Source organism: Phodopus roborovskii, unplaced genomic scaffold, assembly GCF_943737965.1.
Source record: "Phodopus roborovskii unplaced genomic scaffold, PHOROB, whole genome shotgun sequence".
NCBI lineage: Eukaryota > Metazoa > Chordata > Mammalia > Rodentia > Cricetidae > Phodopus > Phodopus roborovskii.
In genome coordinates this window covers 12,736,820-12,762,328 of record NW_026125059.1, presented here as the reverse complement: position 1 = coordinate 12,762,328, position 25,509 = coordinate 12,736,820, and the positions used below count along the sequence as shown (strand labels likewise).

At 48.3% G+C, this 25,509-nt stretch overlaps 1 protein-coding gene across 3 annotated transcripts in view; it reads left to right on the top strand.

The window, feature by feature from the left end:
• Eya2 (EYA transcriptional coactivator and phosphatase 2) overlaps positions 1–15,651 on the top strand; it is a 161,090-nt gene extending 145,439 nt beyond the window's left edge. For all 3 annotated transcript variants that reach the window (XM_051186223.1, XM_051186232.1, XM_051186240.1), the window contains exons 11-16: positions 6,359–6,417; positions 8,711–8,871; positions 11,115–11,229; positions 12,023–12,144; positions 13,088–13,188; positions 15,002–15,651. In XM_051186223.1, coding sequence (XP_051042180.1) covers positions 6,359–6,417; positions 8,711–8,871; positions 11,115–11,229; positions 12,023–12,144; positions 13,088–13,188; positions 15,002–15,082 — 639 coding nt within the window. In that variant the 3' untranslated portion in view covers positions 15,083–15,651. The remainder of the gene's footprint in view (positions 1–6,358; positions 6,418–8,710; positions 8,872–11,114; positions 11,230–12,022; positions 12,145–13,087; positions 13,189–15,001) is intronic.
• The last annotated feature ends 9,858 nt before the right edge of the window (positions 15,652–25,509 follow it).

Sequence of the window (25,509 nt, the reverse complement as noted above, 5' to 3'; positions counted from 1 at the left end):
TTCACAGATGCTCCTGCCTCTGCCTCCCAAGATCTGGGATCAAAGGTGTGCGCCGCCATCGCCACCACCTGGCTCCTTTTCTTTTAAAGATTTTATTGTTTGTGTGTGTGTGTGTGTGTGTGTGTGTGTGTGTGTGTGTGTGTGTGTGTGTATGAGTGTAGATGCCCTCAAAGGCTAGAAAAGGGCATGGAGTCCCCTAAAGCTGGAGTAGAGGCAGTTGTGAACCACTTTGATGTGGGTGCTGGGAGCAGACTGTGGGTTCTCTTGGGAGAGCAGTGCACCCAAGCGCTGAGCCTTCCTCCAGCGCTCCCGTTTCTTTTAGAGACTAGAATCACTAAGGACTCCTGGGAAAGTACAGATCTGTAGTCAGTGTCCTTTTGGGGGACCACTCTTGCCAGAGTGAGCTTGCTGGGCCTCATCTGTCCCTGCTCCAGGGGACAGTGGTTCTGCTAATCCAGTAAAAACTGATGACCTCTTCTTCCTTCTGAAATGCCTTTGTTTAATATGTGCATTAAGGCAGACTAGTACAGATGCTCTTGGGGCAAAATAATTAGCAATGGGCCAGGCTGGAAGCTTTTCAAAACAGAGTTTACATTCCTTGGACACATGGTACATGGTTTACAGAGAGAGAGAGAGAGAGAGAGAGAGAGAGAGAGAGAGAGAGAGAGAGAGAGGATACACTTATTAGGTTTGCTCTTGAGCCCTTAAACCCCTGATCAAGATGCAGAGAAAAATGGCAGGAAGCAGCTTCGGACTCAGCTTACACCTAATCTATGTTGAAAGACTTGGGGATGAATTCAAATGGAAAACCTACTTAAATAGAACTCCTGGGGCCAGCAAGATGGCTCAGAAAGGAAAGGTTTTTGCTGCACAAACTCAGTGTCCTAGGTTTGACCCCAGAACCAACATGAAGGTGAAGTAGAGACTGAACTCCACAAAGTTGTCCTCACACACTGTGACACATGTACAAACTCACCACACACACACACACACACACACACACACACACACAGTGACACATGCACAAACTCACCTCACATATGTGTGCACACACATACAATAATAACAACAATAAAAAATTTAATTTTAAAGTTAGAGAACAGAAGTTCTAAAATTAAAATAAAGTAGAATAAAACTATAGAAATAGAAGCCAAGGGATAGAAAGCTGTGTACTGGGTGAGGGCAAAGAGCTCTACAAAAATGCCCAACACAAGCTAACAGCTGCAGTCGAGTTTAAAATTGATCTCTAAGCTAAAGATGACCTCAATCAAGCTGGGCATGAAAGGACATTTCTATTTGTCCTGGGAATGTCATCTTTGTCCTAGAACAGTCCTGAGGACTAAGCTAAGGTAGAAAAAGGTCCAAGCATAGGCCAGACCAGCTCACTGATTTACGATAGTGAAACCGAGCTACAGGCAGGAGAGTGAATTGTCCAGGTGTTGAGACACATACAAGACCAAGTGATGACAAACAGCCAGCCAGGGAGAGCAATAGAGGCAGACAGCATGTGCCAAGGCCCTGGGGTGAAGGCGATCTGGGCTCAGAGGGGATATGTCCTAGACAATGACTAATTCTAACTGCTGAACCCAGCATGGGGCTAGAAGACACTGGACAGGAAAGTCTCCTGTGATTTGCATGAAAAAAGACCAGACTGAAACTAGGAACAATTTGATCAGTAGAGAGCTTGCCTAGCATGCACAAAGCCCTGGGTTTGAGACCCAGAACCATATAAATTGTGTGCAGTGTCACATACCTGTAATCCCAGCATTCGAGACATAGAGGCAGGAAGATCAGAGGTTCAAGGTCACCCTCAGCTACACAGCAGGTCAAAGCCAGCCTGGACCTCTTGAGATGTCTCAAAACAAAGCCAAACATTAGCTGTTTCATGGAGAATGGGAGATGTGAGGGTGAGGAGAGGAGGAGACAGGTGGATGAAGAACCTACTGCAATGGTCCGAGCAAAGGTGGGGTTAGACCCAGATAGTAAGATTTGGGAAAGCAATGGCAAAAAGTAACCTAGGGAAGCAAGGGTTTATGTTGCTTACATTTCAGGGTACAGCCCACCAAGTTAGCGTGCACATGTCACGTCCACAGAGCAGAGCAGTGAGTACATGCCTGCTTACTGCCCAGCTCTCCTTCTCCACTCTTGCACAGACCTGGACTCAAGCCCAGGGAATGGTAGCACTCACAGTGGGCTAGATCTTCCAATGTCAATCAATGTAACCAAAACAGTTCCCCTGACAGGCTGACCTGAGCTAGAGAATTCCTCACTGAGATTCTTCCCTGATGTTCTAGATCTGTGTCAACAATTAAAACATCATGGGGCTGGAGAGATGGTTCAGTGGTTAAGAGCATTGGCTGCTCTTCCAGAGGACCTGGGTTCAATTCCCAGCATGCATGTGATGGCTCACAACTGTACCTCCTATACTAGGGGATCTGACACCCTTAACACAGACAGACATGCATGCAGGCAAAATACCAATGCACATAAAATGCAAATAAATAATTTTTTAAAAAGACAACAACTATCACACTTCATCTGTCCAGTAGGGCCCCTCAGGCATTTGAGCAGAGACCTAAAGTTGGTCAGAGAGGGGCCTGTGAGTATGTGGAGAGTCTTCCAGACACAATGGATGGCAGTGCCAAGAGATATTGTCAAGGCTGGCAGCGCCAGGAACAGAGAGGAGGCAGCGTAGCTGAAGTAGAAGCAGAAAGTGGGGTACGCAATGGGGTGCAGCTTGGGGGCCAATGCAGAGGTTGGGGTTGCATATAAAAGGGGTAGGGAGCACTAGGCACTTGGAACCTCAGGCTCAGGGCATGGTTCAGAGACTACCTGTGGCCACCCAGTGGACAAGAGGGCTTAGAAATGAGACCAGAAGCAAGAGCAGTGTTCCTCGATCTCCTAGGCAACAGACCTCATGGGGAAGATGTGCTGACCTCAGCCACATTCAGCCTTTGTGGGGTGTGAGCCTTTGACTGAGCACCCAGTGTTTGTTTTATAACACCTGCCGGCAGGCATGTTCATTCACTGTGTTTTATCATTTAAAAGGCAGCTCTGTCCTCTGAGGATAAAAACAGGGACGGCCCAGCACCAATGCCCCACCCAGCACCCCAAACCTCGCCTCCCATCCCATTCTCTACCATGAGAGTCCCTGAAGGTGACCCTGGAGATGGCAGGTGGTAGACAAGTTAACCAGGAACATCTCCTAGGGTCAGAAAGTAAGAGCCAGACATGGTGGGGCACACCAGTAATCTCAGCACTCAGGAGCAGGAGTTTCAAAGCAGCCTGGGCTACATAGTGTGGCCAGCCTGGGCTGCACATCGAGTTCAAGGCCATCAGCTGGTACAGAGTGATATGTGTCAAAAAACAAAAGGGGGAAAAGTAAAGAAGGAAGGTAGAGGAGGCCTTACCCTCTCCAAGGAGCAAAAGGGGATGGGGGCGGTGGGGGAGGGAATGGACGGAGAGGGAGGAGATGAGAAACAGAACTGGGATTAGAATGTAAAAACTAAATTTCAAAAATAAGAAGGAATGGGAGGGATGAGAGATAGAAAATAAGGGAAAGCTATAGTGGCGACCACCCATGGGATATGCTTGACAGGCGGGGACAGGAGGATCGGTCTGTCCAGAAGAGGTGGGGACACAAGGATCACCAGAAACTGAGGGAGCTCTCAAAACCCAATGACGCCTTATGTCAAAGGACAGGACGAAACTGAAAGGGTCCCCAGCGGCCAAAGCTGGGCTGATTTAGTGGTAAACAACGAACTATTGAATTCCAACTCAAAGTACAGAATAAGCACCCACAGGTCCACGCTGACGACGATAAGAACCATAAATAAGCCCCAGGCAGAAAACCCCAAATACTGTGTGCATGCCTAGCAGCCTCTACAGGAGCCAGTCTGCTATGACCAAGCCAGGGTTGAGAGGGACGCAGGCTCCCAGCTCCCGGTGGTCTCAGGCGTGCCTGGTCTCTGTCAGAGCAGCACTTTTCTCCCATCCATGTGCTAATCTGCTTGACTCTGCTTAGCTTCCCAAACCAGACCAAATCAAGTGCATGAAGGGTGATACAGGCAAAGACAAAATCGTCCCTGGATCCAAACCTAGGGACTTATCAGACTCATTTGGTATGACGATTTCTGAATAAAGACACATTCACAGACATTGGAGGCTAACGTTCCTACTCTGGTTTTTTGTTTTGTTTTGTTTTGTTTGTTTTTCCAGTGGGAGAGTTGAACCCATAACAGGCCCCGTGTGCTCTCTGTTTCATTTTCTCCCACGTAAGGTGGGGCAATGAGCGTGACTCTCAGTCTGTGCAAAGGTCCAGGCAGAGTCCACGTGACAGGTCTTATCTCCTCCCAGGAAGATATTTTCAACCATTTATTTAAAGCAATGCATATGCCTATAATCCTTGCCCCTCCTCAAGTGTGTATATGTGTGTGTATGTGTGTGTGCTTGTGCATGTGCATACGTAGATTCAGGCCCTTACTTTTTCTCTTCTGAGGAACAAAACTAGAGCCTCATAATGCAAATATTCTGCCACTAGGCCACTCCCCAGCCTTTGCTTTGTTGTGGTGGCACTGGGGACTGAATCTTTGCACAAGCTAGACAAGGCCTTCCGGCTTAGCCACACCCCCAACTCTCATATTTATTATTACCTTTATCATTAATTTGTTGACACCATTTAGGTAAGGCTAATCCCTCTACCGCCTTCCAAGCCAACCTCAGCTTCTTCCCTGTGGACCTGCTGTTTCCTCCCAGATATATAAACTTCTAGATTGTTCTTTTCCCTCTTAAATATTCTATATATCTGCTCTTTAACATATCAAGTACTCTGGTGGGTTGCTGTCACCACATGCATGACTCCACAGTGAATGTGGCTTTCTTAGCCACTTTTCCCCAATTTCAGATGCCTTGGAGCCCTTTGTGAGTAAACTGAAGGACTGCTCTGGTCTTCTGGGCTCTAATGTTGGAATTCCCCAAATGGGCATACCACTGTTATTCCACTCTGTTCCAATAGATGGAGGAGAGGGTACCCCTTCACTGCACCAAGAAGCTGGCATTGTATGGCTGTTCTGTGCACAGGTCCCCTAACCCACATCATCTCACCTGTACCAAGGCCATAGGAAGCCTTGGCCTGTCTTTGCCAGTGGGTCCCACTGAAACCCTTTCCACAGGGTAGTCCCTCCCTCTTTGACCCAATAGACCAGAATTTTCCTGCAGGCCCTGGGAATATGCCTCCCCTCCAGTTTTGAGTGCTGTCCCACACGACCGAGGTGGGGTTGGGTGCACAGCAGAGTTAGGGACACCAATCTTCCTCCATAAAAGCCCAGTCAGGTCCCCTGTCCTCTGCACTGTCCAGTGGCCCTGGCACCACTGGCTTGGAGGGTAACTTGATCCAGGTCAGTTGGTGGAGTATGAGGTAGCGTCTAGCATGTGTCACGGCATTTTATGAAGTCAGAAATGTGATCGCTACTGTTGTCACACTTTAGCGCCCCTGACAATCCCCTCACAAATGAGAAAAGCAGAGCCTCCTCGCATGCCTTTCCCCTGACGTCAGGAAAACCCTGGGAACCTGCCAGGGGAAGAGAGTGGGGCATGGGGGCGTGTCTGACACCCCCCACACACTGCAGGGTTCTCAGGCCTGAGAGAGGGACATCCTGCACCAGCTCTACAGTACATTGTTTCCTCTGCCTGGCCATGTGCTTATTCATATGAGAACCAGAGAGAAAGCTATTGATACCTAAGCCAAGGCCCTAACAAAACCCAGACTGGCCCCCAAGAGAGCCAGCTATAGGGCTCGCTCACCCAGCCTCAGCTTAGGAAACACACTCTTAAAACCAACAAAGCCAGGCAGTGGTGGCGCACACCTTTAATCCCCGCACTCAGGAAGCAGAGGCAGGCAGATCGCTGAGTTTGAGGACACCCTGGTCTACAGAGCAAGTTCCAGGCGCCAGGGATACACAGAGAAACCCTGTCTTGAAAAACAAACAGATAGATAGATAGATAGATAGATAGATAGATAGATAGATAGATAGGCAGGCAGGCAGGCAGGCAGACAGACAGACGGACGGACGGAGCCACTAGGCTGGAAAGTAGCCCAATTGGGAGTGTTTGATTAGGAGGCATGAAAGCCTGGCCCTATCAGGATCATTGCATAAAGTAGGTGTTGGTGGTGCACAGCTATGGTCTGGTACTCAGGAACTGGAGGCAGGAGGACCAGAAGCTCAAAGTCATCCTCTGCTATGTAACAAATTCAAAGTCATCCTGGGCTGCAGTAGACCCTGTCTCAAAAAGCAAACCAAAGTATCAGCGCTACTTCAGACTAACTGTCACATCTTTGTCCTTATCACATTTCCACAAGGACTGTGACCAAATCCACGTGGATGATGTCTCATCTGATGACAATGGCCAGGATTTAAGGTAAGGATTTGGGGAGTCTAGCCAGACATGATTGTTCATGCCTTAATTCTAGCACTCGGGAGGCAGAGGCAGGAGGATTTCTGAGTTTGAGGCCAGCGTGGTCTACATAATGAGTTCCAGCTCAGCCAGGACTATGTCAAGAGATCTTGTCAAAAAAAAAGAAACAAAGAATTTGGGGAGTCAAAACTCTTTCTTAAAAACAAAAAACAACTCCTTCTCAAGGGACCTAGCTCAGTGGTACAGTGTTTGCCTTCTCTTGGGAAGCTAAGGCAGAAGACTGGCAAGAACAAAGCCAGCCTGGGCTGCAGAGTGAATTCTAAGCCAGCCTGGGCAACCTAGCAAGACCCTCTCACAGTAAGTTAAAAAGAATGGAGACTAGGGCTGTAACTCAGTGGTAGGATGCTTGCTTGGCTCTGGCTTAACCCCACATGTGTTCACAGTAGCCTAGGAGAGAGAGGCTCTCACTGTCTATGGTAGAGACTGGTCCCCACTCCTGCTCCAGGCTAAAGAGTTCCTTCCACACAAGTCAGACTGGACTCGGCTTTGCCATAGAAAGGACAGCCAACATGGAATTTTTAAAATTCATTTTAGTGTGTGCAGGTATGTCAATCTGAGCATGTGTGTGTAGAGCTGGTGTTACATGTCTTCCTCTTTGCTCTCCACTTTGTTTTATTTTTGACATGAGATCTCTCTGTAAACCTTGAGCTCACTATTTCAGCTAAACTAACTGGCCAGCACCCCCAGGACCCTGTCTCTGCCTCTTAAGCATCTCCTGCCCCCAGCACTGAGGTCACTGCATTTTTCATGGGTGCTGAGAATCCAAAATCAGATCCTCATGCTTGCCCAGCAGGCACTGTACCCATTGAGCCATATTCCCAGTCCCAGATTTTAAGTACAGGGTTTGATAGACAGATGTTCAGGGAAAGAATAAAATTCAACGGAAAGGCCACCTTATCATGAGATAGGTAGGTAAGCAAGGAGATAGATGATTGATTGATAGATAGATAGATAGATAGATAGATAGATGATAGATAGATAGATTAGACTATTGATAGCTGATAGATAGGTGGATAGATGATAAATGATAGATAAATAGCTAGATACAGATAGTTGAAAGCTGATTGATTTTTTATAATAATAGAAAGACAATCGGGCAGTAGTAGCACACACCTTCAATTTCAGCACTCCAGAGGCAGAGACAGGTGGATCTCTGTGCATTCCAGGACTACAACCTGGTCTACAGAGTGAATTCCAGTACAGCCAAGGCTACACAGAGAACACCTGTCTAAAAAATAAAGAAAGAAAGAAAGGAAGGAAGGAAGGAAGGAAGGAAGGAAGGAAGGAAGGAAGAAAGCAGGGAGGAAGGAAGCAGGGAGAGAGGGAGGGAGGGACAAAAGACTAACAGTTTATTGAAGATTGATAGGTAGATAGATTGATAGATAGTTGATAGTTGATAAATGGATAAATAGCTGGTAGATAGGTGATAGATGGATATAGATAATAGACTAGTTGATTTCTAGATGTTAGGTGATAGATAACAAATAATGACTGATTGAATAATAGAAAGACTGATGATTGATGAATTATTGACAGATGATAGATAATAGGTGAAGATGGGTAGATAGATGATCAAGAGATAGATGTCTGACAGGTGGAAGATAACAGATGATGGGTGTATGACTTTTGATTGATTGTGAAAGATAGCTGTTGACATCTTAAGATCCTGTGGCTGACTGGGTTCATTCAAGTGTATAATTTCCAAGGGTTAAAGATTAAGAAAAGCTCAAAATGTAAGCAAAGTTTTAAAATTATATAAAGATACATGAGCCAGTTTACTTATCCCTCTTATCTTTAGGAATTTCTTTTGTAGATGAATACATTTGAGGCATATTGTTTAGATTTAGGGGTGAGAGAGGAGTGCCGATATGGCCAAATCCAACGTTACAAACCCTCTGGCCCTCAGTAAGCACAGTTAATTCACTGGCACTTGGAATTCCATGAGGCAAAGACGGAGACTTTCTCAGGCTTGGCCCCTGCATTCAGGGGCAGAGATAGTTCCCCAAAAGAGCCTAGGGGTACAGTCTGATGCCCAAAGACAGAACCAAGGGCATCTCTGCTCAGCCCCAGCAAGGATGCAGCCTTCTTCAAAATCTAATGAGAAATCCCACCCCCTCCATATACATGTCCAGGCACCCTGAGTGTGTCCAGGGATTCACAGATACCCCAAAGCCCACCATGGTCCCAGGGACTTGGGTCTCCCAACACTAATGCCACCACACCTCTGTCTCTCCAGCACATACAACTTTTCCACTGATGGTTTCCACAGCACGGCACCGGGGGCCAGCTTGTGCCTGGGTACAGGAGTGCATGGTGGCGTGGACTGGATGAGAAAACTAGCCTTCCGCTACCGCCGGGTCAAGGAGATGTACAACACCTACCGCAACAACGTGGGTGGTGAGTGACCAGCAAGACGGAAGAGATGGGAGAGTATATGGAAGACTGAACTGAGTCTCCTGGACCCTGCTTGGGCCAGGCACTGCTTTGGAAGGTTCTGGAATGTTTATGATTGCAAGGATGCCAGTGGACTGATGGCTGTGTGTGTGTGTGTGTGTGTGTGTGTCCTGTATGTATGTGTTTGTGTGTATACACATGTACATGTAGGCACACATAAACATGTACATGTGACGACTGATGTCATTGTCTCCCTCGATCACTCACCACCTTACTTTTTGAGACAGGGTCTCTCACGTAGCATGGGCTTGCTGTTAGGCTGGGCTAGTTGGCCAGCAAGCTCCAGGGGCCCTCTTGCCTCAGCCTCTCCAATCACTGGGATTATGGGCTGGTGCTTTTTACATGGTGCTGGGGATCTGAACCCAGGTCTTCATGCTCCACAGTGTGAGCACACTAGCTACTAAACCATCTCCCTAGTCCTCGTTGACTTTTGAGGCATAGCCTTTCTATGCAGCCAGGCAGGCCTTGAACTCACAACAGTCCTTCTGCCTTGGCCTCTCAAATGTTGTGGTTACAAATGGCTGCCAACCACTCCCAGCTACCTTGATGTCACATCTTGTCCCAAAACACTCAGTTCCCATGGAATCCTCCTAACACTACCAAAGCCACTCAGATGGCAGACTACATCTACTCCCAAAAGAATACAGATTCCTGACCCCACTCCCACCACCCTCCAAGGCTGCTGCTCAGGGTAGGCCGTGGTCCCTCCAAGTCAGGTGGTGTGTGCAGTCTAAGGACCAAGTGTCGTCTCTAGAGCAGCCACCTGAAGCTACTTACAAATGCATGACCTGGGCTGGCTCAGGGGACAAGGCAGCATCATGTCCCAATGAAGTCATCCTCCCCCAGCACAGGCTAGCTCAACAGCAAGCATGAGTCACCCTGTCACCCAGGATGGTCCTATGGTATTCCTCCTGGCCCTGTCTTGTTAGAGCAGACAACTGGGAGGCTAGGGAGGCATCAAACACACGATCATGGAGTTTTCCATCCTAGTGTGAAGCCCTGGGAAGAGTCCCAGGGGTTGAGAGAGGAGATGCTGCTGGAACTTGACCCGAGATGTTGGGGAGAGGACTTAAGCTGGATAAAAGATGAGAAAGATAAGAGAGCATTACACGGAATCTGTAATGGAGTGTGCAAAGGTCCTGAGGCAGGCACACACCTAGTACTTCAGTGATTAAGGACAAACGCTGAGGTTGGGATAGAAAGACACTAGAGCGCTGGCAGAGAGGTGAGGTGGCAGCTGCGACAGGATCATCTGGACACTCTGGACTTTATCTTAAGGAGGCTGAAAGCAGCTGAGAAAGACAATTCAGAAACGTCCAGAGAGGGTTCCAGAGTCATCCACCAGTCCTGTCTCCATTACTGCTTCCCTGTGCTAAGCAAGTGTGTCAACTTCTTACAGGGCCTGGTTTTTTGTTTGTTTGTTTGTTGTTTTGTTTTGTTTGGTTTTGTTTGGTTTGGTTTTTTGTTTGTTTGTTTGTTTCATCTAAAGGACAGAATGCAGTTAGTGCCTCTCTCTAGGACTTCAATGATTTGAGGGGAAGGAGGTCACATCAAAAGTACATGCTCGGTGTATAGCAAGATCCTAGCAAAGTTAGTCATTAGCATCTTCTGCTGTCTTTGTGTCCATCTTAATAGTTCTGGCCTTCAGCTCCACACATTCAGTGCCTGTCACAATACCAAGCACATAGAAGACAATCTTGAAATATTGGCTAGATAGGTGGGTAGGTAGGTGGATGGGTAGGTGGGCAGGTTAGACGGATAGATGGATGGGTGGTTGGGTGGTTGGGTGAGTTAGATGGGTGGATAGATTGGTGGATGGGTGGATGGAAAAGTTAGATGGGGGTGAATGGATGGGTGGATGGATGGGTTAGATGGGTGGATGGTTAGGTAGGTTAGATGGGTGGATGGATGAGTGAATGGATGGGTTTGATGGGTGGATGGATGGGTGGGTTAGACATGTAGGTGAATGGTTAGGCTAGATGGGTAGATGGATGAGTGAGTGAATGGGTTAGATGGGTGGATGGGTGGTTGGGTGGGTAGATGTTGGATGAATGGATAAATCAGTCAGTGGATGTCCTGAAGATGAAGAAGAATGACAAAATTGAGCTGACCTTGAATGATTTGAGCTTCCTTGATTTCCCTCAGTTCTTTCTAACCTAAGGACGTCTTTGTTCCCTTTACTGCAGGCTTGATAGGCGCACCCAAAAGAGAGACATGGCTGCAGCTGCGTGCCGAGCTGGAAGCCCTGACTGACCTCTGGCTCACCCACTCCCTGAAGGCCCTCAACCTCATCAACTCTCGGCAAGTGGCCACCCCTCACCCGTGCATAGTGGTGACATCTTCATTCCCTCACTTGGCAGGACACATGGAGAGGGACTTCCCAACTCTCAGTTGCATGTTTTCCAAGTGTGGGCTAGAGCTTAACTCTTCAAGGCCCAGTGGACGCCTGCTGTGAATAGCTTAAGGCCTCTTACCCCGGTAGCCTTCCAGTTCCAGAACTTTCAAAAGATTGGAATGGACCCCTGTGCCGTGGTGTGGAACCCTGTCCTCACCCGCCCACACAGTCCCACACTTGGTTCTAGATCACATGACCTGGAGCCTTGTAGTTAAAGAGCTTGCAGTTCTCAATGTAAATCCTTGCTTCTAAGGAAGGAAGCTGGGGCACACCTTTAATCCCAGCACTCAGGAAGCAGAGGCAGGCTGGTGTCTGCAAGTTTGAGGCCAGTCTGGTCTACAAAGCCAGTTCAAGACCAGTCAGAGCTACACAGTGAAATCCTATCTCAAAAATGTGTGTGTGTGTGTGTGTGTGTGTGTGTGTGTGTGTGTGTGTGTGAATGAATAAGGAGGGAGCCACCCCAATGCATACCAAAGTTAGGCACCCTCAGGCCAGAAGCAGCTACATCATCCCTGGTCATCACCCCACCTGAAGGCTGCCCAGCCAGATCCCAGAGACCCCCTAGATGTCACAGACACCCCCTACCCCACCGGCAAATCCGGCAGACCCCACACCCAGATCCTGCTCTGACTCATCCATGACACCAAGAGTAGCCTGGTTGTGCCTTTGGGTCTGACACAAAGTTGCCTTTGTCTCCAGACCCAACTGTGTCAATGTGTTGGTCACCACCACGCAACTGATCCCTGCACTGGCCAAGGTCCTGCTGTATGGCCTGGGCTCCGTGTTCCCCATTGAGAACATCTACAGTGCCACCAAAACAGGTAGGAAGGGCTGGGGTTGGGACATAGAAGGAGCCCTCACCCAGAGCCGACAGGACTCAGACCTCAAACAACCTTATGGCCCTGCAAAGGACAGAGCTGGACTTTGAGCACTGTCTGGAGTGACAAGAACCAACAGCCCAGTTTACTCTCAGCCTCTTACTGAGTCCCTTGAAAAATCTACGGAATGGTAGCTTTCTTTTTCCCATGAGGAGGCTAGGTTTTTTTTTTTTTTTTTTTTTATTCTTACATCCCAAGTGCACAGGACTAAAAAATAAACCTAGGGGTCTGAGAGATGGTTAAGAGTATGGGCTGCTCTTCCAGAGGACCTGGGTTCAATTCCCAGCAACCACATGACAGCTCACAACTGTCCCAGAGAATCTGACACCCTAACGCTGACGTACATTTAGACAAAACACTAATGCACATAAAATAAAAATAATAACTTATAAAAAAAAACAAACCAAGGTCTGGAGAGATGGCTTACTGGGCTCACTAAGTTGACTACCCTGGCCTTGAACCTACTAGTACCCAGCCGGCTTTAAACTTGGGTTTCTTCTGCTGCAGCCTTTCAAGTAGCCGGAATGGCAAGCCTGTACCACCACATTTGGCAACAATATAAATGTTTGTAACCACTTTGCAATACTAGGGACTGAACACAGGACAGCCAGTCCTTTGTTAGTGTACATTGCCAAGGCCCAAATAGCAGCACCATAGACAGGGGCTGCCTTCCACCCTGCTCTGGCTCTTTCTGAGACAAGCTGCTCAAATTCTCTGTGTGGCTGGAGTTGGCCGCCTTCCTGTGAGGTTGGTTAATGGCAGTGCTGAGCTTGCTGTGGGATGGATGACAGGGTGGCGGTGGCTGCCCTGGATAGCTGCCACCTGCACTGTTCCACTCCTTGTGGGAACTCTGAGCTCTGATCGCCTTCCTTCCCCCTCTGTGCAGGCAAGGAGAGCTGCTTCGAGAGAATCATGCAGAGATTTGGCCGCAAAGCTGTCTACATTGTGATAGGTGATGGAGTAGAAGAAGAACAAGGAGCTAAGAAGGTACCTGAGCCTGTGGGCGGCATGCCTACAGCACCCCCCACCTCCCACCCCACCCCCACACACACACACTCCCACCCTCCGCCCCTGCCCCTTGTCCCAGGCTCTGCTTTCCAGGGCTGCTCACATTTGCAGATCCAGGAGCATCCTGAGTAATTTCCTCCCACAAATCCCCCTTATGGCGCTGGCTGCTGCCCCTGGCATCCTGGCCCGGTTCTGAACCCCAGGGACACGGTGGACCAGCAGGGCCAGTGCACGTGCGGGCATTTTATTTCATGCTCAGGGGCAGCAGATTCCAAGAACGCGTCCCGGCTAATAAAGGCAGGGTTAGGCTGATGAAAAAGACAATCCCACATCTGTGATCTCAGCCTCCAGCAGAGCACAGGGGGCTTTTGGAAAAGAAACAGCTGCCCGGACCCTGGATCTGGCCCTGTCAACGGCACCCCAGAGAGCTGTCACCCTCCACCCCAAGGCCAGGCAAGCTCCTAGTCAATGTCATAAAGCTTAATTCAGGGACCCGCCCACTCATTTAACATATCCCAGGGAAATGCAAATGTGTTTAGGGGTCCCTAGGGAGAAAAAGAAGAAGCAAGGCCCCAGGAGGCTGCCCTGCAGTTCCCTCCCTGACTGAATGACTTCAGTCCTACACCCTCCCACCTCACCTAGGCACCCTGCCTAGGGCCTCCAGCTGCCAAACTCGGCTTCCTATTACCCTCGTCCCCTCTTGTCCCAGAACAATGGCCTGTGATGCTCCAGCCAGTGTGGGGGTTGTGTTAGCCAAGTGAGCAGCTACTGTTTGCTACCCACCACTTGGCCAGCACACAGACTGGGGATCAAGAAGTGTCACCTGCATGGCAGCAGGTGACAGAACTTAGAGCGGTGAGGGGGCAAGTCACAGGCCCAGTGTCGTCAAGGCAGGCCTCACTGACAGGGAGAAAGGACGGGAGCTGAAGCCCTGCAGGCTAGAGTTAGCTGGCAAGGTGCTGCCGGGAGGGGGGGGGGACGCGACAGCACCGAGCGGCTGCAGGCATTATGGGGGAAAGCCTTTTAAGCCTATCTTTGTAACTTTAAGTTCACCACACAGGGCTGGGGAGTCAGCTCAGCTGATAAAGGGGCCAGCGGTTCCTGCTCCATGAACATAAAGGCCTGAGTTCAGGTCCTCTGGACCTTTGTAAAAAGTGGGGGGGGGTGCACTGGGGGGGGAAGGTGGATCCAAGTCTAGCTGAAGTCTGGGTTCAGTGAGAGACCTTGTCTCAAAAAAACAACAGGTTGAAACCAGGCATTGGTGGCACATGCCTTTAATCCCAGCACTTGGCAGGCAGAGGCAGGTGGATCTGTGAGTTCAAGGCCAGCCTGGTCTACAGAGTGAGTTCCAGGACAGGCTCCAAAGCAATACAGAGAAACCCTGCCTCAAAAAACAAAACAAACAAACAAAAATAAAACAACAACAACAACCAAAAAAAAAAAAAAACCAGGTTGGAAAGCACTAGAGGAAGACAGTTGACAGCCTTCACTGGCCCAAGGATACCAGTCCTGGGACACCCTCCCCTTCAGTCACCAACAGAGCAGGAAGCTCTCATTCATCCTCCAAGGCCTGACACAAACCTATGCCATGCTCTGGGCCACCCCAGCACTCTGACTGCCACGGAGGATGGCTCCCTCTGCTTCCTGCATGAGGACTCAGCCCTGAGGGAGCAGAGAGGTTGGGCTTCACTGAGGATGCTGGGCACATAGGAGCTCACTGATGTGCTCTGGAACACTCCAGACTGGCTAGGCAACTTGTCTGAACATGTGTAACCAATGCTTTCCATCACAGCACAACATGCCTTTCTGGAGGATATCCTGCCACGCTGACCTGGAAGCTCTCAGGCATGCCCTGGAACTGGAGTATCTATAGCAGTGAGGTTTGCAGCCACCACCCGCCACCCAGGCCTCGTCATCTCACTCCATGAAACTGGGTAGGGGCCCTACACCCTGGGGACATGTCCCACAGCCACTTCAGAAGTGTCCTCTTCCCTTGGGGACAGACAGTCCGGCTGTTTTGTGAAACCCAGAGACCCAAATGAGGGAGCGTCGGTCGGCTCGGGAGGGCACGGGGGCAGCTCATCTTATTTTCTTTTTTTAATTTATGGACTGATCCCATTACTCACATTACCCGCTGGTCCCTGTGCTGTGGTTTCTTGGCTGTTAGTCTGGTTTGGGGTTCTACACTGGCTGAGGGGTGGTTCCCAGTTCTGTGCTTCAGGGACAATCTTTCTCTGGATGTTGGTGAGGGAGGCAGTGTGGGGCTGTGGGGGATGCCTCTTGCTGACTTTTCATTTTCCAAGCCCCTCCCTGATGTCATCTGGACAATGTGCGTGCCTTATGCCGCCATCTTATTTTGTAGGAAAAGGGGGACCCTGGGAAGGAAAAGGTACTTTGTGATGATGGATAAAGGCATTAAATAAAACCACGTTTACATTTGGAGTTGGACGATTGTGGTGACTTTTACCTGTTGTTTAGGCTCCCACATGTTAGCATTTTTAAGTTGCAACTAATAAAATCCAGGTTGAACTTGAACTGGTTCCAGTGAAGTTGGGGAGGGGCCTTAGCCACAGTACACAGTAGATACTATATGCCATCTCTTTGACCAAACTGAGCCGTATAATATCCAGGAAGCTGGACTTAAGGATGTTGGCTTTAAAACAAAACACACAGCTCAAAGAACATAAAAGACAGTTTGTTCTGCAGCCAAATAAGAGTGGCCACGGCCCAGGGGTACATAGTAGGTTACCCCAAATTCCATTTCCCAATATAGTGACAGCTTCATGAAGTCTCATAACAACAGAATAAGGATGGTCATAAACTCAGACATCTTAAAAAATAAATACACTGGTAGGCGCTTCCGGTGGATAGATGGTTGCTATCGCGGTAAATAAGGATGGTTGCCTCAGCTAGGTGCAGCAGAGCTAGGTATAGCGACCTCTGCTGCCAGCCTCAAGTGCCGTCTGGTAATATGCTTAGCTTTTGGGTTGGTGGAAGCCAGTGAGTGGTCTGTTAATACATTCCAAAAGGTTTCAACCTTTAGTCACAAGGGTGTTAGTTCAGACACAGAGCAAGAAATGGCTGTTTGAGGAACTATAAGATAACCCAAGATAGCCAAGTGTTTGTGGCACAGGCCTTTAATCCCAGCACTAGGGAGGCAGAGACAGGCAGATCTCTATGAGTTCGAGGCCAGCCTGGTCTATAAGAACTAGTTCCAGGACAGCCTCCAAAGCCAGAAAGATAGCCCAAGATAAATCATGACTAGGCTCTGGGCCCACAATACTCTAACCTCTCCACAATCGCTGAAGTTCTAAACTGTGAGTTTTTAATGAACGCTCCCAATCAGATATGACTTCTTTCCAGGAACTTCTCCTGGCTGGATTTGCTCATGAACGGACAGCTGAGGAGCTTGTCCTCCAAAGGAAAGCCACCAGCAATGGTGAGAGCTATTATCAAACAACCTGGGGAAAGGACAACGAGGGGCCAAATGCGCTCCAATAATGCCAGTGTCTATCTATGCAGTCGTGGGACTTTGAAGAGGACAGGATATAGGTTAATGAGCCAGTGTAAGGGGCAGAAAGGACATCACAGAGGAGCTGAGGACATTGTGAGCGTGTCACTGCGCAGGCCCAAGTCCATCTGACTGACACCAGGCAAAGACACATGGCCTCCTCTAAGAAGGAAAATCCAGGGTCCCTGGAGCCATACTGAAGGAGAGGACTGTGTCACGGGAGCCTCAGAGCTAGAAGATCGGCCGCCAGGAGGCTTCAGCAAGTGTGGGAGACACTTCCTGGTTACTCTCTACTCTAATTCGTATTACAGAATATTTCAGTAGACAAAGGAAGGCGCGTATAACAGTGGTCCTGTAGGATCACATTCCATGTACCATAGTATCAGCTGTCAACTTGACACAAATCTGGTCCCCTGGGAAGGACCTCAGGGGAAGAACTGTCCAAATCAGAATGGCCTGTGAGCATGTCTGCAAGGCATTTTCTTAACTGCTAATTGATGTAGGAGGGCCCAGACCATGTCGTTAGGTGCCAATCCCTAGGCAGGAGGGCCTGCACTACATAAGGCAGGTAGCTGAGCAAGCCAGGGAGAGCCAGCCAGTCAGCTGAGTTCCTCCACGGGCTCCATTCAGTTCCTGCCCCTAGGCTCCTGCCTTGACTTCTCTCAACGATGAACTGTGACCTGGAAGTGTAAGCCAAATAAATCCCTCCCTTCCTTAAACCGCTTTTGGTCAGTGTTCTTGCACAGCAGCAGAAAACAAACTAGGATGTCCTCATATCACGTGGTGATAATCACCCAACAGAACACTCTGCAGAGCTGAAGATGGTGGGGTGGGTAGTCAGGTGGGCCATGGCCATTGGACAAGGGTATGCATAGATGGTTAAGTAGTTGGGTCAGGAGTGGGTGCATGTTCAAGTGAATACATACTTGAGCAATTGGAAGAGGGAACATGGAAGGATGGGTACCTATGTTCAGTAATGAGCTGGATGGCTGCAGAGATCATGGGTGCGTGGGTGGATAGTTGGTGATAGTTGGCGAGTGGTTGTTGCGCTGAAATGAATGGATGGACAATCGTCTGGATGAGTGGTTAGAAATAATGAGTAGATGATAGGGTGAGGAATGAATAATTAATAAGTAGCTTTGGAAGGTATTTTGTTTACATTTCTCATTGCTGGGACATGACAAGAACAACCTAAGGAAGGGAAGGTGTATTTTTGTTCACAGGTGGAAGGTACAGTCCAGTGTAGAGGGGAAGGCATAGGAGCTCAGAGTGGCTGGTCACACTGCAATCACAGTCAGGAAGCAGAGAGATGAACGCTAGTACTCAGCTCACTTTCTCCTCTTCATGCAGCTGGGAACCCATCCATGGGATAGTACTGTCCATATTTATGATGATTCTTCTGCCTCAGTTAGGGTTTCTGTTGCTCTAATAAAACTCCATGACCTTTTAAAGGTCACTTGGGAGGACAGGATTTATTCCAGCTTACAACTCTCAGGTCTCCATCACTGAGGGAAATCAGAGCAGGAACCCAAAGCAGGAACTGAAGGAGAAGCCATGGAGGATGCTGCTTACTGGATTCCTTCTCGTGGTTTACTCAGCCTGCCTTCTTATAGCACCCAGGACCACCAGTTTAGGGGTGGCACCACCCACAGTGAGCTTGGCCCTCCCACGTCAATCAAGAAAACGCACCACAGGCCGATCTATGGGTGCATTTTCTCAGTTGAAGTTCCCTCTCCTCAAACAACTCTAGCTTGTGTCAAGATGACAAAAATGCTAACCAGGACATCTTCCTACTGCAGTTAGCCTAAATCTGTGACTGGTGGCTGATGGGTTGCTGAGAGCTGTGCAATGATGCCTGGGTATACAGGTGTAAGATGGCTTACAGGTCACACAGACAGGTAAGAAGGTGCACAGGTAAGACAGTAAAACAGGCAGCAATGCGGAGTGGAGTGTGAGATGGTCAGACAGACAAAAGGACAGTGCAGATATAATGCCTAACATCTTACTGTCTTGTCCATCTCTCAACACTCTGCCAGCCTGGGGTTCCCCAGGAGGAGTGGAAGGGTCCGATTGGCTGAAGGGTGGGCAGAGACCAGAACCAAACCACCCTGGGACTGCACATCATGCATACTCAGGGTCCCCCATGTACCAAGGACCTTACACCTTTCTTGCACTTGTACCACATGCCATTGTGACCTAGCGTCACACTTAGTGCCACCACCACACCTACATTGAGGGGACTTCTGTTTAGAGCTGAGCAAGGAGCACACTTGCACGTATTTTTCTGTTGTCTTTGGTTAGAAAAACTCAGAGGGGACCGGAGAGATAGCATGGCAGTTACGAGTGTTTACTGCTCTTCCAGAGAACCTAAGTTTGTGTCCCAACACCCATACTGGGCAGCTCCAGCTCCATGGGATCTGATGCCCTTCACAGGTGCCTGCACACATATGGCAGGCACTCATATAGACACACACATATAAATATAAATAAGTACTTAAAATTAAAAAAAAAAAAAACAGCCAGGTAGTGATGAACACTTTTAATCCCAGCACTCAGGAGACAGAAGCAGGCAGATCTCTGAGGCCAGCCTGGTCTACAGAGTGAGTTCCAGGACACTCAGGCTACACAGAGAACCCAATCTCAAAACAACAACAACAACAACAAAGAAAGAAAGAAAGAATGAAGGAAGGAAGGAAGGAAGGAAGGAAGGAAGTCAAATTTTAGTAATATATACAGGGAAAGGTCTAGGGGAGAAGATGACCTGACCCTTCATTTTCTGTTGGGACAACTCCTGTCAAGCTGGGCTGCTAGAGGCTAACAGTCGGCAGGTTCTAATGCAAGCATTGGAGTTTGAAGTCTGGATGACTGGAGGCAGCTGTGGACATGGTGGTATCTTTCTCATCTCTGTATATGTCAGAGATTGTGGTGCAGAAAGGACCCTTAGGAAGGACCCTTAGGAATGTTTGGAAGGAGAAGTGGCTGGGTAGCTGGGTGGATGGACTGATGGATGGGTGGGTGGGCAGGTAGTTATGTGGATAGATGGCTATGTGGATGGATGGATGGATGAATGGATGGATGGATGGATGGATGGATGGATACGTGTGTGAATGGACATGTGGATGGATATGTGGATGGATGATGGATGGATGAATATGTGGATGGATGGACAGATGGACAGGCAGATGGGTGGATATGTAGATATATTTATGGGTGGATAAATAGATGAGTAGCTAGGTGAGTGGTAGACAGATGGACATGTGGATGGTAGATACATGAAAGGTAGACTAATAAATGAGTAGATGATAAAGGTATGAATTAGGCCACTTTGAAAAGACCAGCTGATGGGATCCTATACATGGCCTCTTGAAGGAGACGGCAATGTCCATTCAAACAGAGGTACTTGTCCTGGGGATAAACTTCTGAAATCTTTTTGCTGGATGACATTTAGTTTATTTTAGGGTTTTGTTGTTGTTTCTTTTTTTGAGACAGGGTTTCTCTGTATTTCTTTGGAGCCTGTCCTGGAACTAGCTATGTAGACCAGGCTGGCCTCAAACTCACAGAGATCTGCCTGTCTCTATCCTCCTAGTTCTGGGACCAAGAGTGCGCCATCATGCCCAGCTTAAATTTTATTCTTAAAAGAGGGTCTCGAACTCCTGGCAACCCTCCCACCTCAGCCTCTGAAGGGCTGGGGCCACAGACAAGTGCCACCATACCTGGCTCAAGAGATTTTAGCTTTTAGTACAAGACGTGTCTCCGATTTCTCAAAACCAGAGACTACTGTCCTCAACATCTAAGGTGACAGGCCAGAAGCAAGCACTGGGGTCACACGCTGCTGATGACACAGAATCAAGGGGTCTGTGGAAATGGCTGGTCACAATTAAGTAGGTGACATTTGAGCTCAGACAGAAAGACAGAGGCCAGAGAAATTCTCTCTTTTTTTTTAAATATATTTAAATTTACTTTATATACATTGGTGTGAGGGTGTCAGATCCCCTGGAACTGGAGCTACAGACAGCTTCAAGCTGCCATGTGGGTGCTGGGAGTTGAACCCTGGGTCCTCCCAGCCAGCACTCCCAACCACTAAGCCATCTCTCCAGCCCCAGAGAAATCATTTTAAGGAAGGGAGTGAAGGCACGAACATCTGGGGGTAGGACAAAGGAATCTTAAGGAAGTTCTGGGGGCTAAAACTAAAGCAGAGAGACACGTGGAACCCAGTTGGCCATGGGTTGGGAACTTAAAAACCCTGGGAGGTTGTAGGCAGGACCCCACGTGGTCTAACTGATGTTTTCCACACACTCAGGATTGAAGGGGCTGTTGGTGGCCTGGTCACAGGGCTCCTTCCTGGACTTCAAATTCTGTTATTAGGTTTTTTCATTTTATGAGCGACATAAACTTTATGGCACAGATCTCAAATCCCACCATCATGATGAATTTACATGATTCCGCTGAGGTAGTTATGTCACAGGGATCAGAACAGAACAGAGTCCAAAAGCCCTGCCTGCTCCTGCTACTTCTGCTCCATGCTTCCGATACTCTGGTTTCCGTCTCTGGACCTGGTCCATACGGGCTCATATGGAATGTCCCTTTGGTGTCCAGCTTCCTTTGTGTGCAAAGGAACAACCATGTGGTAGCTTGGACCCATAGTACATTCTGATGAAGATGCAGCCTTGAATTATGAGGCCTAGACCTGCTAGGTGTGCTGGTCATGCCTATAACCCAGGAGACGGGCAGGAGGGTCATGAGCTCAAGGCCAGCCAGGACTACTTATCGAGATCTTGTTTGAAAACAATTAGGAAGATGACAGGTAAATAGATGGTAAATTTATAGGTTAATTGATGACTAATAGATAATAGATATAGTAGGTAACAGATAGTAGACAGATATAGATAGGTGATTAAATTTATTGGTTTATTGATGACTAATAGGACTAATAGATAATAGTAGATAATTGAGAGATGATTAAACCTATAGGTTGATTGACAACAGATAATAGATTGGTAGATAAAGAATAAATCACTTTTCACAAGGCAGTCAGCACCAGTGATGCTATGCTCACCAGAGACCACTAGGGGGCAATGTGACCACAAGCTAGCCAAGCTGTGGGACCAGATATCAGCAGTACAATGGACCTACCCTAGACAGGATTTTGCAGAGCAGTCACCGCCAGGCTCAAGAGTTATCAGAAGGGCACTTTGCCGGTGGCCCACACTCAGACACGCTGTCTATGAAAGACAACAAAAACGGTGGACCGACATCTCTGAATACTCTCGTTTTCCACAATAAAATTGTCATCATAATTTAGATTATTTTGGGGGAAATGCTGGGTTTTTTGTTTGTTTTCTGATGGGTTTTGCTTTTGGTTCCTTGAGACAGAGTTACATGTAGTCCATTCTGGCCTCCAACTTGCCAGGTAGCAGAGGCTGGCTTTGTATTCCTGATCCTCCTGCCTCCAACTTCCAGAAGTTACGATTCATACCACCACACCTGGTGGCATTTATTTATACACAGTAGCTCATTCTAGGATGGTGATAAATCAGCTTTGATCAGAAACTGATTTAAACATCAATATTATACCAGGGACAGTGGCACATGCCTGTCGTGCACTTAAGGGCAGACTTAAGCTACAAACTGAGTCCCTGTCTCAAGGTTGGCATACACACACACACACACACACACACACACACAATTAAATTAAAATTCAACATTACATCTGTGGCCAGAAATGAGTACTGAGTCTTCTGACTGAAAGCTGAGTGTTCTATTTCCTGTGAGTGGAAGGAGGTGTGGGGGAGGGAGGGAGGGAGGGAAGGGGAGAGAGAGGGAAGAGACAGAGGGATAGGGAGGAGAGAAGAGATGGGGAGAGACATAGAGGAAGAGAGGGAAAGAGAGAGGAAGGGAGAGGGAAAGAGGGGGAGAGGGAGATAAGGAGAGAGAGAGAATTGACCTGTGAACCGTGGTGATATCTCGCTTGCACAAATAAAGCCTGCCTGAGGGTCAGAGAATGGAGCTTGCCACTAGCTAACTGTAGAGGTCTGTACAGACAGACAGGAAGTGAAGCAGCTGAGCAGAAACCGGATGTAAGCAGGGAGAAACATGCTATTACTCTCTTGTCTGCCGAGATGCTAAGGGGGTAGAGTGTGGAGGTGGCTTGCTCCTTCTGATCTCTCAGCATTTTCCTCTATATCTGACTCCGGGTTTTTATTACTTAGAACAATTAAGAACTCCATTTACAATGAACAGCAGCTGTTCAGCCTGAGTTGGGGGCACCCTGTGGGAATCTAGACTGGGCCACCTCCCAGCTGTGAGGTCATGGGCTGGCCATGGCACCTGAGCCTCAGTTTCCTTCCTGTGAATTTAAAGTTCTTTAATTTTATTTGCCATGGCTTGTTCAGAACCAGTGTTCCCCAAACGGGCTGTGACATTGACTCAAGACTAAGGATGGAAAACCACAGGACGTGTGACCTCGGCTGGTGGGGTTGGTAGGGCTGGTTTGGAAGCTTGGGAGACCCTCATGAAGTGGAGGCTCCAGGGAGGAAGTGGATCACTAGAGGCAGCCGTTAAGCTTTGAACCCAGTTTCACTTCCTGTCCGCTCTCGGCTTCCTGGATACAACATGATGCTACATTCACCACACCATGGGATGCATCCGTGAGCCAAAACGAGCACCCACCCCCCAGGTCACTTCCCGTCAGGTGTTCAGTGACAGGTACACATGGTTACACATGCTTTATTCTGCACATGAAAATGAGCTGTCATTCTTCCGTTTTTTTCAGAGTTGTATGTCTCTGTGCTGCCTAGGCTGACTTGAACCACTGGGCTCAAGTAATCCTCCTGCCTCGGGATTGCCTGAGGAGTCAGTCACACATACATGCACGCCTGGCTGCCGTGTGTATTTTCATCATGGAGGACAGCTAAACAGTTTGGAGACAGAGGCAGATGAATCACTGCACAGAGAAACCCTGTATCAAAAAAACCAAAAAAGTTCCATCATTAGGCCTTTTATTTAAAAAAAAAAACAAAGTCCGGATTAGCCTTCAACAATTGGAGCCACCTAGAACGTGACATATGTGGTTGATTTTATTTCCAGTGAGAATGCGATTTCTCTGTGGACAGAACCAACCCTATCTTGGTCATGACTGTATACCCCATGCTTGGCTTGACAAACTACGGAGCTGGAATGAACACTTTCCATCCATTTTTCTGTCCCCAGCAGTCTCGTCTGAGCTGCAGTTATGCACATAGCCACTAGGTGGCAAGAGCCAGCCTCTGCCATCAATGCAAGCTCTTGTTAAGAAGGAACAAGGTTAGTGGCCACTTCTGTGCGTTCAGACCCCTTCATGAACTTTTCTCATTCTCAGATTTAGCTTGGCATCTGAAAATACTTGGCTGGGGGCCTGAGATGTAGCTCCAGTAATGGTAGCCTGTGTGAGACACAGGGGTCCACGCCACCTCAAACACTCCTTGCCCACTCCAACCAAGGTCACAAGAATCCCGCAAGCTGTGTGTCCCCACCTACCTGCCACACACACACTGGCCACCTGGGCAGCAACTACGACTCCACTGAGACCAGTGGGGACAGTGTGACCACTTCCCCACTGGAAGGAGCAAGGACATTCTGCATCTCCCTTGAAACCCTGAGTGAAGCCAGGTGACTGACGGAAGGTGTCACATGTACTTCCTGCGCCCTTGTGTATACAGAGTACTGTGTAAATGCGGGACACTGAGGGACATTCGAGGACCCTTTCAAACCTCTAAGCAGTAGTCATGTGACTGCATTTGGTAGTTGAACAAATGAAAAAAAAAAAAAATCAAGGTTCACATCATGTATTTATTCACTCTTATTTGAGGCAGGGTTCCGCGTAGTTCAGGTTGGTCTCAAACTCATTACCTAGCCAAGGGTGACTTTGAAGCTGTGATTCCCCTGCCTCCCCCCTCCCAAGTGCTGGGATTGCAGGCATGTGCTACCATTATGAAGTGCTGGGTGCCTTCTGCATGCTAGGCAAACACCCTTTCAAGCAAGCCCTAGTCCTAAACGTCAATTAAAAAAACAAAAAATAAATAAAAATAAAAAAAATAAAATAAAACCCACCATTTTTCTACCCATGAGTAGGCAAGTCAGCTCTTCAAGTCTTTTCTTGTGTGGAAGGCTTGGGGGGGGGAGGCAAAGGAGAGGAGGGCCCAGAAGCTTTGGAGGGTCCTCAACCCTTTTTTAACACCTGGGGACACAGGATGGAACAGTGTCAACCCTCCCCCTCAGAACTCGCAGAGACATACTTGAGCATATGCACCTACATGAATATATATATGAATATATATGTATGTCCACACACGTGACCCAGTCCAGAGATATGGGTAACTCCTACCCAGAAAACCACGGGAAACTTCAGCCTTCCAAGATGGACAACTGACCTAGAGCAAAGGCTGATGGACCAGTTGCTTCCAGGATATCACTGCTGACGATGCACTCAGAGCCTGGTGGCTCTTGACCCACTGCCTTGACCTCAGCAAGACTGCAGCTACCCTGGCTGGGACCTGGCCAGGCAACCCTTGTAGGGTGTCTAGGACCTTGGGGGACCTCCTAGTGTTTAGACATTCAGACCTGACAGCCACACCCTGACACCCACGGGACACTATCGTGATCAAACCATTTTTTTTTTTTTTTTTTTTTTTTTTTTTTTTTGCCAAAACAGTTTAGTAATTAAAAAAAAAAAATTGGGATGTTGAGAAGAAAAACCCCGAAAGATTGTAACCGCGCAAGACCACTGGCTCAGTCACAAAGAAACACCATCA